This window comes from Oncorhynchus keta, chromosome 21, assembly GCF_023373465.1.
Source record: "Oncorhynchus keta strain PuntledgeMale-10-30-2019 chromosome 21, Oket_V2, whole genome shotgun sequence".
NCBI lineage: Eukaryota > Metazoa > Chordata > Actinopteri > Salmoniformes > Salmonidae > Oncorhynchus > Oncorhynchus keta.
In genome coordinates, this window is record NC_068441.1 from 8,859,499 (window position 1) to 8,872,746 (window position 13,248).

Below are 13,248 nucleotides of genomic sequence, written 5' to 3' on the forward strand. Positions count from 1 at the left end.
TGTTTGAAAATGTGCATATATACACACAGTCTCATTCAAATACATGCATACATGGACACACACATGGAATAGTGCCAGACATGCACTCAAACATATACAGTTGGCATTGCTGTTATGATTTTAGTTGTCCTTGATGTCCTTTGTGTTTTTGTTGTTTTTGTTGTTTTTTGCGTTGTTTGCTTTTTTTCGTTTGTCTTTTTATTTTTTTCTCTTTAGTTCAATTTCTTGGTTGTTGGTGCATTTGGGGTTCTTGGGGGTGGGGAATGGAATTGTATATATTTTTTCTTCTTGGGGGGTACTGTTGGAGGGGTCTCGGATGGTTGAGGGACAGCTATTGGGGAACTGTGGTGGGATCTTGGAGGGTTCGGATTCACGTTTTTTTTGGTCTGGTGGGATATCTGTCAATGTGCCCTTGAGAAGGGCATTGACCCTGGATGCTTCTGTGTGTCGCTCTGAATGGGAATCTGTTGGATGACTGGTGGGGTGGAGTTGTTGAGCGGCTTCACTGCAAGTATATTGTCTGTTTCGGATATTCAATAAAAATACTCAAAATAAAAATAAAAATGTAAAGAGTAACCCCGGTGTCCTGGATAAATTCTCAGTCTGGTCCTCATATCATGGACACCTAATCATCCCCAACTTCCAATTGGCTCCCCCGTCCTCTCCCCTGTTACTATTCTCCAGGTTGTTGATGTAAATGAGAATGTGTTCTCAGTAAACTTACCTGGTAAAATAACAGATAAATAAAACTGTGTTAGTTACATTCAGTGTAGCCAAAGATGAAAGAGTCACCTAGGAATTACTTATCAACACTTAAGTTCTTACCCTGTCACAATAACTCCTCCCTGGCATTTGCGTTCTTTGTCATGTCAAACAACACTGTATTCAAAGTGCCCACTATTATATTCTAACTGAATCATTAGAATTATCATTATATTTGCATGAATCCAACAGTTCAGCCAAGTGTTTTTCTCGACATCGCAAGTCAAATCAGAATTTGATAAAAAATAAGGTCTAACTTGTTTGCCCATGTCATGTAGCCCTACGTGGCAGTGTGGAAATGATCTCAAATGAGTGCAGGACATGCAGAAATTGATGAAAATACATATTATAATATTTTGTTAAATTTGATTTGAATGGTATAAAACAATCAGAATGGAGAAATACTCATTGAAATCACTTAGAATGTATGTGTTGCCACCCTAGGGTCACACACTATTCATGAAGCAAATGTATTACTTGTATTATTAAAAAACATAAAATACCGTAATATACGGTCACAGCATCCATTCCAAATAAAAATACAGGGATATGATATTTGGTCCATATCGCCCAGTGCTATATGTACCCCACAAATACAATCTGTAAGGTTCCTTAGTCGAGGCAGGAATCTCAAACACAGATTCAAGCACAAAGACCAGGGATATTTTCCAATGCCTCACAAAGAATGGCAGCTATTGGTACAGCTATGGGTATGCTTGTAATCGTTAAGGACTGGGGAGTTTTTCAGGATAAAAAAAATAAACAGAATGGAGCTAAGTACGGGCAATATCCTAGAGGAAAACCTGGTTCAGTCTGCATTCCACCAGACACTGGGAGACAAATCCACCTTTCAGCAGGACAACCTAAAACAGAAGGCCAAATCTACACTGGAGTTGCTTACCAAGAAGACAGTGAATGTTCCTGAGTGGTCGAGTTACAATTTTGATTTAAATCTACATGAAAATCTACAGCAAGACCTGAAAATGATCAACAACCAATTTGACAGAGGTTGAAGAATGTTGAAAAGAATAATGGGCAAATATTGCACGATCCAGGTGTGGAAAGCTCTTAGAGACTTACCCAGAAAGACTCACAGCTGTGTTCACTAAGCTGTGCTTCTACAAAGTATTGACTCCGGGGTGTGAATATATATTTCTGTATTGAATTTTTCAATACATTTGCAAAAACTTCTAAAATCATTTTTTCACTTTGTCATTATGGGATATTGTGTGTAGATGGGTGAGAACCCATTGAATCCATTTTGAATTCAAGCTGTAAAACAACAAAATGTGCAATAAGTCAAGGGGTATGAATACTTTCTGAAGGCACTCTAAGCTTTTCTCATTGTATGGGCATTGTGCTGCACATTAGGCTATATATTAGTATACTGCTAAATGTATTTAGGTTGTCTGCCAGTTCCTATTAATAGGAAAGTAGCTTTTGAGGTCAATTATTTCCAACCCGCCTCTTTCCTCCGATGTAGCAGATTTGTGCTTGTTGCTCAGGTTGACAGGAAATTTACTATGATGGTTTGGTAATGAAAAAACAAGCTCACTTAGCAATTCTTTGTGTCACTATTCCATAACATTGTCCAAGATGTAGTTCCATAGAATAGGTACTGTTGGGAACCTGTGAGTCATTGCAGCTGAATAATATTCAAACTTCTTCCATGTTTGATATGTAGTATCTTCCTAAGAGTTTGTCTGGACCAGGTTTTATGGTGAACATTTGACATTGTCACAGATGATGGAATAGTGATCACTGGCTTTCCAGCTATACCTGGTATTGAAATGTGTACAACTGAGCAAGAGTGTCTAGTTTGAGAAACAGACGCCTCACAAGTCCTCAACTGGCAGCTTCATTAAATAGCAACTGCAAAACACCAGTCTCAACGTCAACAGTGATGAGGCTACTCCGGGATGCTGACCTTCTAGGTAGAGTTGCAAAGAAAAAGCCATATCTCAGACTGGCCAATAAAAATAAAAGATTAAGTTGAGCAAAAGAACACAGACACTGGACAAATCTGCCTAGAAGTCCATCATCCCGGAGTCGCCTCTTCACTGTTGACCTTGAGACTGGTGTTTTGCGGGTACTATTTAATGAAGCTGCCAGTTGAGGACTTGTGAGGCACTTGTTTCTCAAACTAGACACTCTAATGTACTTGTCCTCTTGCTCAGTTGCGCACCGGGGCCTCCCACTCCTCTTTCTATTCTGGTTAGAGACAGTTTGCTCTGTTCTGTGAAGAGAGTAGTACACAGAGTTGTATGAGATCTTCAGTTTCTTGGCAATTTCTCTCTTGGAATAGCCTTCATTTGTCAGAACAAGAATAGACTGATGAGTTTCAGAAGAAAGTTCTTTGTTTCTGGCCATTTTGAGCCTGTATTCGAACCCACAAATGCTGATGCTACAGATACTCAATTAATCTAAAGAAGGCCAGTTGTATTACTTCTTTAATCAGGACAACAGTTTTCAGCTGTGCTAACATAATTGCAAAAGGGTTTTCTAATGATCAATTAGCCTTTTAAAATGATCAACTTGGATTAGCTAACTTAACGTGCCATTGGAGTGATGGTTGCTGTTAATGGGCCTCTGTACGTTTATGTAGATATTCCATTAAAAATCAACCGGTTCCAGCTACAATAGTAATTTACAGTATTAACAATGTCTACACTGTATTTCTGATCAATTTGATGTTATTTTAATGGACCAAAAATGTGTTTTTCTTTCAAAAACAAGGACATTTCTAAGTGACTCCAAACTTTTGAACAGTTAGTGTATATATATATATATTTTATGCATTCTATATCCTTATTTACCCCCAATGTGTCAACAGCTGTATTTTCCATTACATTTAGGCATCATGCAGTCATCAAAAGGCATACAGTATAATTAATAAAATAATTAATCAACCGTTGCCTAATGGCTGAAATCATATGCATGTGTTGTCTCTTGAGTGGATTTAATTTACATTGCTTTCAGAGTTTTTTTATTTTCATTTTTACTTCAAGCCTTCTAAAAACTGTGAAAGAACATGAATAGTGAAACTGTTGTAATACTGTAATCATGTATTGATGTTGAATGCTTGTAATATTTGGCTCAAAATATCTTATTTTACTTATTTGTTTAATTACTTTCCCCTCAGATCAAAGATTCTCGTATTCAGGGGAGAACATTCCATTCACAAGCAATTGGATGAGAGTCTTATTTGCCCTTGGCAACGGAAGATGATGTTACTATGGAAACAACTTGTGCTGCTATCAATCATTGGTTGCCTTGCAGGTAAGATGTTTTACTACACATTTTATTCAGGAAGAGGTATTTACTATTATAATTCTACAAGCTCCAATATAATTTTTCATTCGAAGGATGATTTATGTTTACATTAACATTGTGCATGTAACAATGTTACTAGGCCTAAATGCTCTCTTTGTTACAAACGAGAAACTGCTCAGAAATCCAAAATTGGTTCTGTGAAAGTTCACAGAACATTTGTTAGGTCGTGGCAAAAGTTCTCATAACACAAAAACTGTCCAGTTGTGGTGATGATTGTAGAATGTTTGTATAAAATCAAATTAAATTGCATTTGTCGCACGCCGAATACAACAGGTGTAGTAGACCTTACGGTGAAATGCTTGCTCACAAGCCCTTAACCAACAATGCAGTTCAAGAAATAGAGTTAAGAAAGTATTTGCTAAATAAACTAAAGTAAAAAATAGTAACACAATAAAATAACAAGAAAAGAGCTACATACAGGGGGAACTGGTACCGAGTCAATGTGCGGGGGTACAGGTTAGTCGAGGTAATATGTACATGTAGGTAGGTGTAAAGTGACTATGCATAGATAATAAACAGTGAGTAGCAGCAGAGGTCAATGTAAATAGTCCGGGTGTCCATTTGATTAATTGTTCAGCAGTCTTAGGTTTGGGGGTAGAAGCGGCTAAGGAGCCTTTTGGACCTATAAAACATTTGCCTGGTGTTGCAAGAACGTTACTAAAACACATTTCATCTGTTCTTTAAAGTTTCCCAGAATGTTTCATTAGGTTGTGGGTAAAGTCTGGTGAGAACAATGTAGGGACATCACAAAAGATGTTCCCAAAACACAAAAACTGTCCAGTTGCGTGGATGATTGTACAATGTTTTGTTAGTGTACAAAACCATTCAACTGATGTTCCAAGAATGTTCCCAGAACACGGATGATCTGCTCTTTTAAAGGTTCCCAGAATGTCTAATTAGGTTGTGGGAACAGTCTGGTGGGAAAATTGTGAGAACATCACATAATATATGTTCCCAAAACACAAAAACTGTCTAGTTGCATGCCAGCTAGTATTGCAATGGAACTTTTAGAACCAACGACTGGGTCGCGTCCATAGATGTAGAACAAAAAGACAGAACGACTAGGTCGCTTCTCTGGCAACCGAACAGAAAGAACGAGTGACCAGCCAGGTTGTGTTGCAACCCTAGATTTGTGTCGGGACTATATCTTGTGGAAGGATGAAATAGTATGACTAAATATGTTAGTAACCCATTGTATAAAAGAGATAATATTTTAGGGTGCAAACATTTCACCTGATATTACAAAAACGTTCCCAGAACACATTTTGTATGTTCTTTAACTGCTCACAGAATGTTTCATTAGGTTGTGGTAACATTGTGGGGCGATAACAACAGATTTGTTCCCAAAACACAAAAACTGTCTGGTTGTGCTGACATTCAGATAATGTTTGTATCAGGGTGCAGAAAACATTCCTTTAATGTTGCAAGAATGTTGACAGAACAGCCTTCCTGAGTTCTTTAAAGGTTCCCAGAACATGTAATTAGGTTGTGGGGAAAGTGTGGGTACAGTACATGAGAGAGGTTTCCAAAACACAAAATATGCTCAGTTGTGATGACACTCATACAATGTTTAAGTTAGGTTGTACAGGAAAATGTTGTAAGAATTCAATAAGACCATTTTTATGATGTTCATAACATGTTTGTTTTAGGTTTAGCTTAATATTCCAGGGCCTCCCGAGTGGCACAGCGGTCTAAGGCACTGCTACGCAGTGCTAGCTAAATCACTCCAGATCCTGGTTTGATCCCAGGCTGTGTCGCAGCCAGCTACGACTGGGAGACCCTTGAGGCTGCGCACAATTGGCCCAGTGTCTTCCGGGTTAAGGGAGGGTTTGGCCAGCCGGGTTGTCCATGTCCCTTCGCGCTCTAGCATCTCCTGTGGCAGGCTGTGCGCAATGCAGGCTGACACAGTCGCCAGGTGTATGTTGTTTCCTCCTACACATTGGTGCGGTTGGCTTCCGGGTTAAGCGAGCCTTATGTCGAGAAGCACTGCAGCTTGGCGGGGTCGTATTTCGGAGGACGCATGGCTTTCGACCTTCACCTCTTCCGAGTCCGTACGGGAGATGCAGCTATCGGACGAGACTGTAACTACCAATTGGATATCATAAAATTGGGGAGGGGACGTAATATTCCATTGATATTCATGCAATATACACAGAATATTACAAGTACACTTAGAAAATGTTACGTTTAAGTTTTACCTAATATTACCACAACATTCTCAGTATGCAAATTAAAGCATAAAAAAGCAGATTGGAATACATCCCCATTTTGTTTCTCTACAGATTTAACGGTAATTTGCATTTGAAGACTATATTGTAGAGACACATGGCATTTTAATTTCATTCATAGGACATTTGAACAGCATTTAATCATCCAAACACAACCATATTTTTTACACTTCATATGTTGACAATATATAGCCATGGCAGTATGGTCACACTGGAGTTCCATGCTTCCTTTTCTGCATTCTTAGATATAACTAACCCAGTGGAATACTGGTAACTTGGTTATTAACCATCACACTCTTTATATGCTGCGTACCCCTAGGCCCATATATAGACTATGAGTACTGATCTAGGTTCCCTTCTGCTTTTCAGATCATGAAAAATAAGACAGGAGGACCATATCAAGAACTTCAAAATAGGAATTATATCGGGTGCGTTTTTAAAAAGTTGAACAGTCCATTTTTACACAATGTTTTTTATATCTTTTTTTACAGGTAGTCTAAATTCTACATGTCTTTCTAGATGTATAAATCTGGATGAAATAAAGACATCCTCTCTTTTAGTAGAGTATACCTGAGCCTTAATTTCACATTTTCTTTTGTCCCCACAACGATCTCACAAAACTGCTCCCACAAACTAATGAACCATTCTGGGAACCTTTAAAGAACAGATTAAATGTGTTTTAGGAATGTTCTTACAACATCAGACAAATCTTTTATATACAGGTATGTTATGAGAACATTTGCTGTGAGCTAAGGAATGTTCCGGGAACTTTCACAGAACCATTTTTGGTTTGCTGGGAAAACATTACTGGTACATTGTGTTATTACATTACCTGGAAACCTAATGAGAACTTTGGGGTAATGTTCTGTGGTTGTTGTTACAGATGTTCTGCACAACAGTTTAATGAATGTTAGGAGAACATTCCAAGGATATTTAATTAAAAAATATATATATATTAATTCAAATATTTGGTTCTGAAAAACATTCTCTTAATGTTGTCATCCTAGTGTTAGATACAACCCTAACTATAACTTAATGAGAATCTTAGCTAATGTTCTGGAAATGTTCCCAGTTTGCTGGGTGGTATACCTTTTAGGCAACAGTACTGCAATACCTCTCAATAGAGCACTAGTTTGAAGTCGACAGTATTACACTGATGTGTGTGTTGTCTATGTTGTCTATGTTGTCTCTTTTGTCTCATATGGAAATGTAGGAAATCTAATGCTTACAGTATTCCCTACATCATTTTGAAGTGCTTTGGATATTCTCTAGATTCTGCTTGACGTTATGAACTGAAATGAACCATACTGTGCACTGACTACACAATTCTACAGAATCTGTATTGCATTACATTGCATTAGCCTAGATCTAATCTTCTCTTTTGCTGTTGATAAGAAAAGTGATAGAGACACCCACACAGTATTTGCAAGCAACCGTATTATATTTCATAGTGACAAGGTTAAATTGATTAAAATGCAGTTTTTCATATACGGTAGGCTACTGTTGCCCTTCAGCCATCCCTTGAGCAGCCTACTGCATTTGCACCTCCAGGGACATCTGCGATTCCATTCCTATTCCTGTGTATGACATGTCAGAGATCATTATCAGGATCCTTGGGATGGAACTGCGCCTGCATTTTAGAACAAACCTCCTGCTACACTGGCTCGTTATGCCCTTGTGGTCACCTGGGATTGGGACAGAAATCCATTCTCTCTCTCTCTCTCTCTCTCTCTCTCTCTCTCTCTCTCTCTCTCTCTCTCTCTCTCTCTCTCTCTCTCTCTCTCTCTCTCTCTCTCTCTCTCTCTCTCTCTCTCTCTCTCTCTCTCTCTCTCTCTCTCTCTCTCTCTCTCTCGTAAGACAACCACAGCAAAGCAGACTTTGAATGTACATATAATGCAGTATACAATAGGTGTGTGCTTTAAGGGGCTCAACAAGTATTCAAAACCGTTTTGAACAGTCCATGGAGATTTATTTGATGTGTTAGTGCTATCTTACTGTTGAGGAATTTGTTTTCTCTATTTCTGACACACTGTAAAGTTGGAATGTTTTTACCTTTTATTTTCACTACGAACGTGATTTCAGAAATCATGTCAAATTATTGCCTGACAGATTGTGGTGAGATGTATGTACATCGATGTGCATACAGTATGTACAAAGACATAAAGCCATAGTTTGAATCTAAGTTTAAGGACTTTGAATCATAGTTTGTGGAATCCACAGCCTACTGGATTGGAAGATGGCAGATAGCAGGTTAACACTTACTTAATGACATTTCTTTATTTAAAAAATGTAAAACCATGTTTGAACAATACCCTTTTAAAATATCATGATTTAAGAGGGTTGACATTTTTTTCAAAGTTTGGCAACTTTGTATAATACTATACATTAATATTAGTGGATCGTTGCAGCAATGTTTTAAGAACTACTTCCATTATTGTTAAAGTATGTTTTTAGAACATTATTGGAACGTCATGTCATAACATTACAATATAACTTCACAGAAATGTTTGTTGTTTGTTGCTATACACTATATATACAAAAGTATGTGGCCAGCCACACCTGTTGCTGACAGGTGCATAAAATCCAGCATACAGCCATGCAATCTCCAAAGACAAACATTGGCAGTAGAATGGCCTTAATGTCTTCAGTCACTTTCAACGTGGCACCATCATAGGATACTACCTTTCCAACAAGTTAGTTCATGAAATTTCTGCCCTGCTAGAGCTTCCATGATCGACTGCAAGTGCTGTTATTATGAAGTGGAAACATCTAGGAGCAACAACAGCTCAGCCGCGAAGCGGTAGACCACACAAGCTCACAGAACAGGCCTGCCGAGTACTGTAGCACGTAAAAATCATCTGTCGGTTGCAACACTCACTACCGAGTTCCAAACTCCCTCTGGAAGCAGCGTCAGCACAATAACTGTTTGTCGGGAGCTTCATGAAATGGGTTTCCATGGCCGAGCAGCCGCACAAAAACTTAAGATCACCATGTGCAATGTCGGCTGGAGAGGTGTAAAGCTCGCCACAGTTGGAAAAGCATTCTCTGGAGTGATGAAACACGCTTCACCATCTGGCAGTCGAACCAACAAATTTGGGTTTGGCGGATGCCAGGAGAACGCTACCTGCTCGAATGCAAAGTGCTACTGTAAAGTTTGGTGGAGGAGGAATAATGGTCTGGGGCTGTTTTGCATGGTTCAAGCTAGGCCCCTTAGTTTCAGTTAAGGGAAATCTTAACGCTACAGCAATGACATTCTAGACAATTCTGTGCTTCCTACTTTGTGGCAACAGTTTGGGGAAGGCTCTTTCCTGTTTCAGCATGACAATGCCCCCGTGGACAAAGCGAGGTCCATACAGAAATGGTTTGTTGAGATTGTTGGGGAAGAACTTGACTGGCCTGCACAGAGCCCTGACCTCAACCCCGTTGAACACATTTGGGATGAATTGGAAAACCGACTGAGAGCCAAGCCTAATCGTTTATCATCAGCACCCGACAACATTAATTCTCTTGTGGCAGCATGTCACCGCAGCAATGATCCAAAATCTAGTGGAAAGCTTTTTCAGAAGAGTGGCCAGAAGAGTGGAGGCTGTTATAGCAGCAAAGGGGGGACCAACTCATGCCCATGATTTTGGAATAAGATGTTCGACGAGCAGGTGTTCACATACGTTGGTCATGTAATGTAGGTATTAGTGCATTGATATCAACATTAGCTGAATTTGATTTATTTGTACTATTTTCTACATTGTAGAATAATAGTGAAGACATCAAAACTATGAAATAACACATATGAAATCATGTAGTAACCAAATAACTGTAAAACAAATCAAAATCTATTTTATATTTGAGATTCTTCAAATAGCCCCCCTTTGCCTTGATGACAGCTTTGCACACTCTTGGCATTCTCTCAACCAGCTTCACCTGGAATGCTTTTCCAACAGTCTTGAAGGAGTTCCCACATATGCTGAACACTTGTTGGCTGATTTTCCTGCACTCTGCGGTCCGACTCATTTACATTACATTTACATTACATTTAAGTCATTTAGCAGACGCTCTTATCCAGAGCGACTTACAAATTGGTGCATTCACCTTATGACACCCAGTGGAACAGCCACTTTACAATAGTGCATCTAAATCTTTTAAGGGGGGTGAGAAGGATTACTTTATCCTATCCTAGGTATTCCTTAAAGAGGTGGGGTTTCAGGTGTCTCCGGAAGGTGGTGATTGACTCCGCTGTCCTGGCGTCGTGGGGAGTTTGTTCCACCATTGGGGGCCAGAGCAGCGAACAGTTTTGACTGGGCTGAGCGGGAACTGTACTTCCTCAGTGGTAGGGAGGCGAGCAGGCCAGAGGTGGATGAACGCAGTGCCCTTGTTTGGGTGTAGGGCCTGATCAGAGCCTGGAGGTACTGAGGTGCCGTTCCCCTCACAGCTCCGTAGGCAAGCACCATGGTCTTGTAGCGGATGCGAGCTTCAACTGGAAGCCAGTGGAGAGAGCGGAGGAGCGGGGTGACGTGAGAGAACTTGGGAAGGTTGAACACCAGACGGGCTGCGGCGTTCTGGATGAGTTATGGATGGATGACTCATCCTAAACCATCTCAATTTGGTTGAGGTCAGGGGATTGTGGAGGTGCAGCACTCCATTACTCTCCTTCTTGGTATATTAGGTCATTGTCCTGTTGAAAAACAAATGATAGTCCCACTAAGCCCAAACCAGATGGGATGGCGTATCACTGCAGAATGCTATGGTAGTCATGCTGGTTTAGTGTGCCTTGAATTCCAAATAAATCACAGACTGTGTCACCAGCAAAGCACCCCCACACCATAACACATCCTCCTCCATGCTTTACGGTGGGAAACACACATGCGGAGATCATCCGTTCACCCACAACGCATCTCACAAAGACACAGAGGTTGCAACCAAATATTTCCAATTTGGACTCCAGACCAAAATAAACATTTCCATTAGTCTAATGTCAATTGCTCGTGGCCCTAGCAAGTCTCTTCTTATTATTGGTGTACTTTACTAGTGGTTTCTTCGACCATGAAGGATTGCTTCACACAGTCTCCTCTGAACAGTTGATGTTGAGATGTGTCTGTTACTTGAACTATGTGAGGCACTTATTTTGGGCTGCAATTTCTGAGGCTGGTAACGCTAATGAACTTATCCCCTGCAGCATTCCTGTGGGGGTCCTCATGAGAGCCAGTTTCATCATAGTGTTTGATGGTTTTTGCGACTGCACTTGAAGAAACGTAAAATGTTATTACATTTTTCCAGATTGACTGACCTTCATGTCTTAAAGTAATGATGGACTGTCATTTCTCTTTGCTTATTTGAGCTGTTCTTGACATAATATGGACGTGGTATTTTACCAAAAAGGGCTATCTTCTGTATACCTCCCCTACCTTGTCACAACACAATTGATTGACTCAAATGCATTGAGAAGGAAATAAATTCCACAAATGAACTTTTAACAAGGCACACCTGCTAATTGAAATGCATTCCAGGAGACTACCTCATTAAGCAAGTTGAGAGAATGCTAAGAGTGTGGAAAGCTGTCATCAAGGCAAAGGGTGGCAATTTAAAGAATCTCAAATATAAAATATATTTTGATTTGATAAACACTTTTTTGGTTACTACATGATTCCATATGTGTTATGTCATAGTTTTGTTATCTTCACTATTATTCTACAATGTGGAAAATGGTACAAATAAAGAAGAACTTTAATGAATAGGTGTTCTAAAACTTTGACCGGTAGTGCATATGAGAGTTATGCAGAAATGTTCACTGCGTGTTGTTTTGAATGTTTTGGATGATGTCTCCATGAACATTAATAGAACGTTCCTGCACTGTTTTCTCAGAACCAATTTAATTGAATCCAGACATAATTGCTGAAATATGTTGAGGGAATATTTTTGGAACATCGTTATGTCATAACGTCACATTAGAATATTAGAATATTCCCTGCTTGTTTTTATGAGTGTTTTGAATATAACATAAATATCCATCTACATTAGCAGAACGTTCCTGTAATGTTTCCTCGTAGCCACTTCGATTGACCCGTCGCTAAGTCCCACCCATAAGTTTTGGCAACCAATCACAGTGCTCCAATGGATAGCAATTGTCTTCGAGTCTGACACCTCTGACAGCTCATGTTTAAATCGTCTGAAGGCAAATGAGGGCTATGTCAAAAACTGAGTTTTCTTTTAAAAATACATGTTTAAATTGATAAATAATTTAACAATGCACCAGGAGTAATTATTAATGTGATTCCTGAGATGCATTATTTTTTTTTCTTCATAATTTGACCAGGTTCCCATGAAGCAATTGTAATGACAGTCCACCACAACATACCCAAGAGTTTCCTGATTTAGCAAAGGGTGATTGATCTGTGTTCGATTTTTTTTATTTATTAGAAACAGTTTCATTGGTCTCAAAAGAAGAAGAAAAAAACACAGTTTGAGGTTATTGTGAGGGGATTTCGCCAATGGTTGAATGGGGAATTGGTCTTCCTGGAAAAATGTTGTCCAGGTTTGCAACAGCAACCAAGGGGGGCTGGGCAGAGCAAAGGGTCAATTAATTTTGTTACAGCAGTATGTTCTAAGAACATTATCGGAACATTGTGTTATTACCTTAACCTTAAGAGAATGTTCTGTGGTAGTTTTTACAGATTTTGTGAACAATATATTTGTGAATGTTAGCAGAACATTCCAATTATATTTTAATTTCCAAAATGTTTTGATTTTTTTTTTTTTTGGTGATCAAAAATGTTGTCTCAAACCCTAACAAGAACTTAATAGGTATATGTTAGCTAACGTCCTGTGAATGTTCCTGGTTTGCTGGATTCACACAGGTGCAATCATGTGACTAACGTTTCAACGTCACCGAGATTTTTGCAGTGCTCAGATTTGTGCCAACATTGAATAGTTA

At 39.2% G+C, this 13,248-nt stretch overlaps 1 protein-coding gene across 1 annotated transcript in view; it reads left to right on the plus strand.

Annotated features, from left to right (window-relative positions):
- Positions 1 to 13,248, plus strand: part of LOC118400068 (contactin-3-like) — a 67,013-nt gene that overhangs the window by 11,695 nt on the left and 42,070 nt on the right. The window contains exon 2 of the mRNA XM_035796474.2: positions 3,905 to 4,041. Coding sequence (XP_035652367.1) covers positions 3,987 to 4,041 — 55 coding nt within the window. The 5' untranslated portion in view covers positions 3,905 to 3,986. The remainder of the gene's footprint in view (positions 1 to 3,904; positions 4,042 to 13,248) is intronic.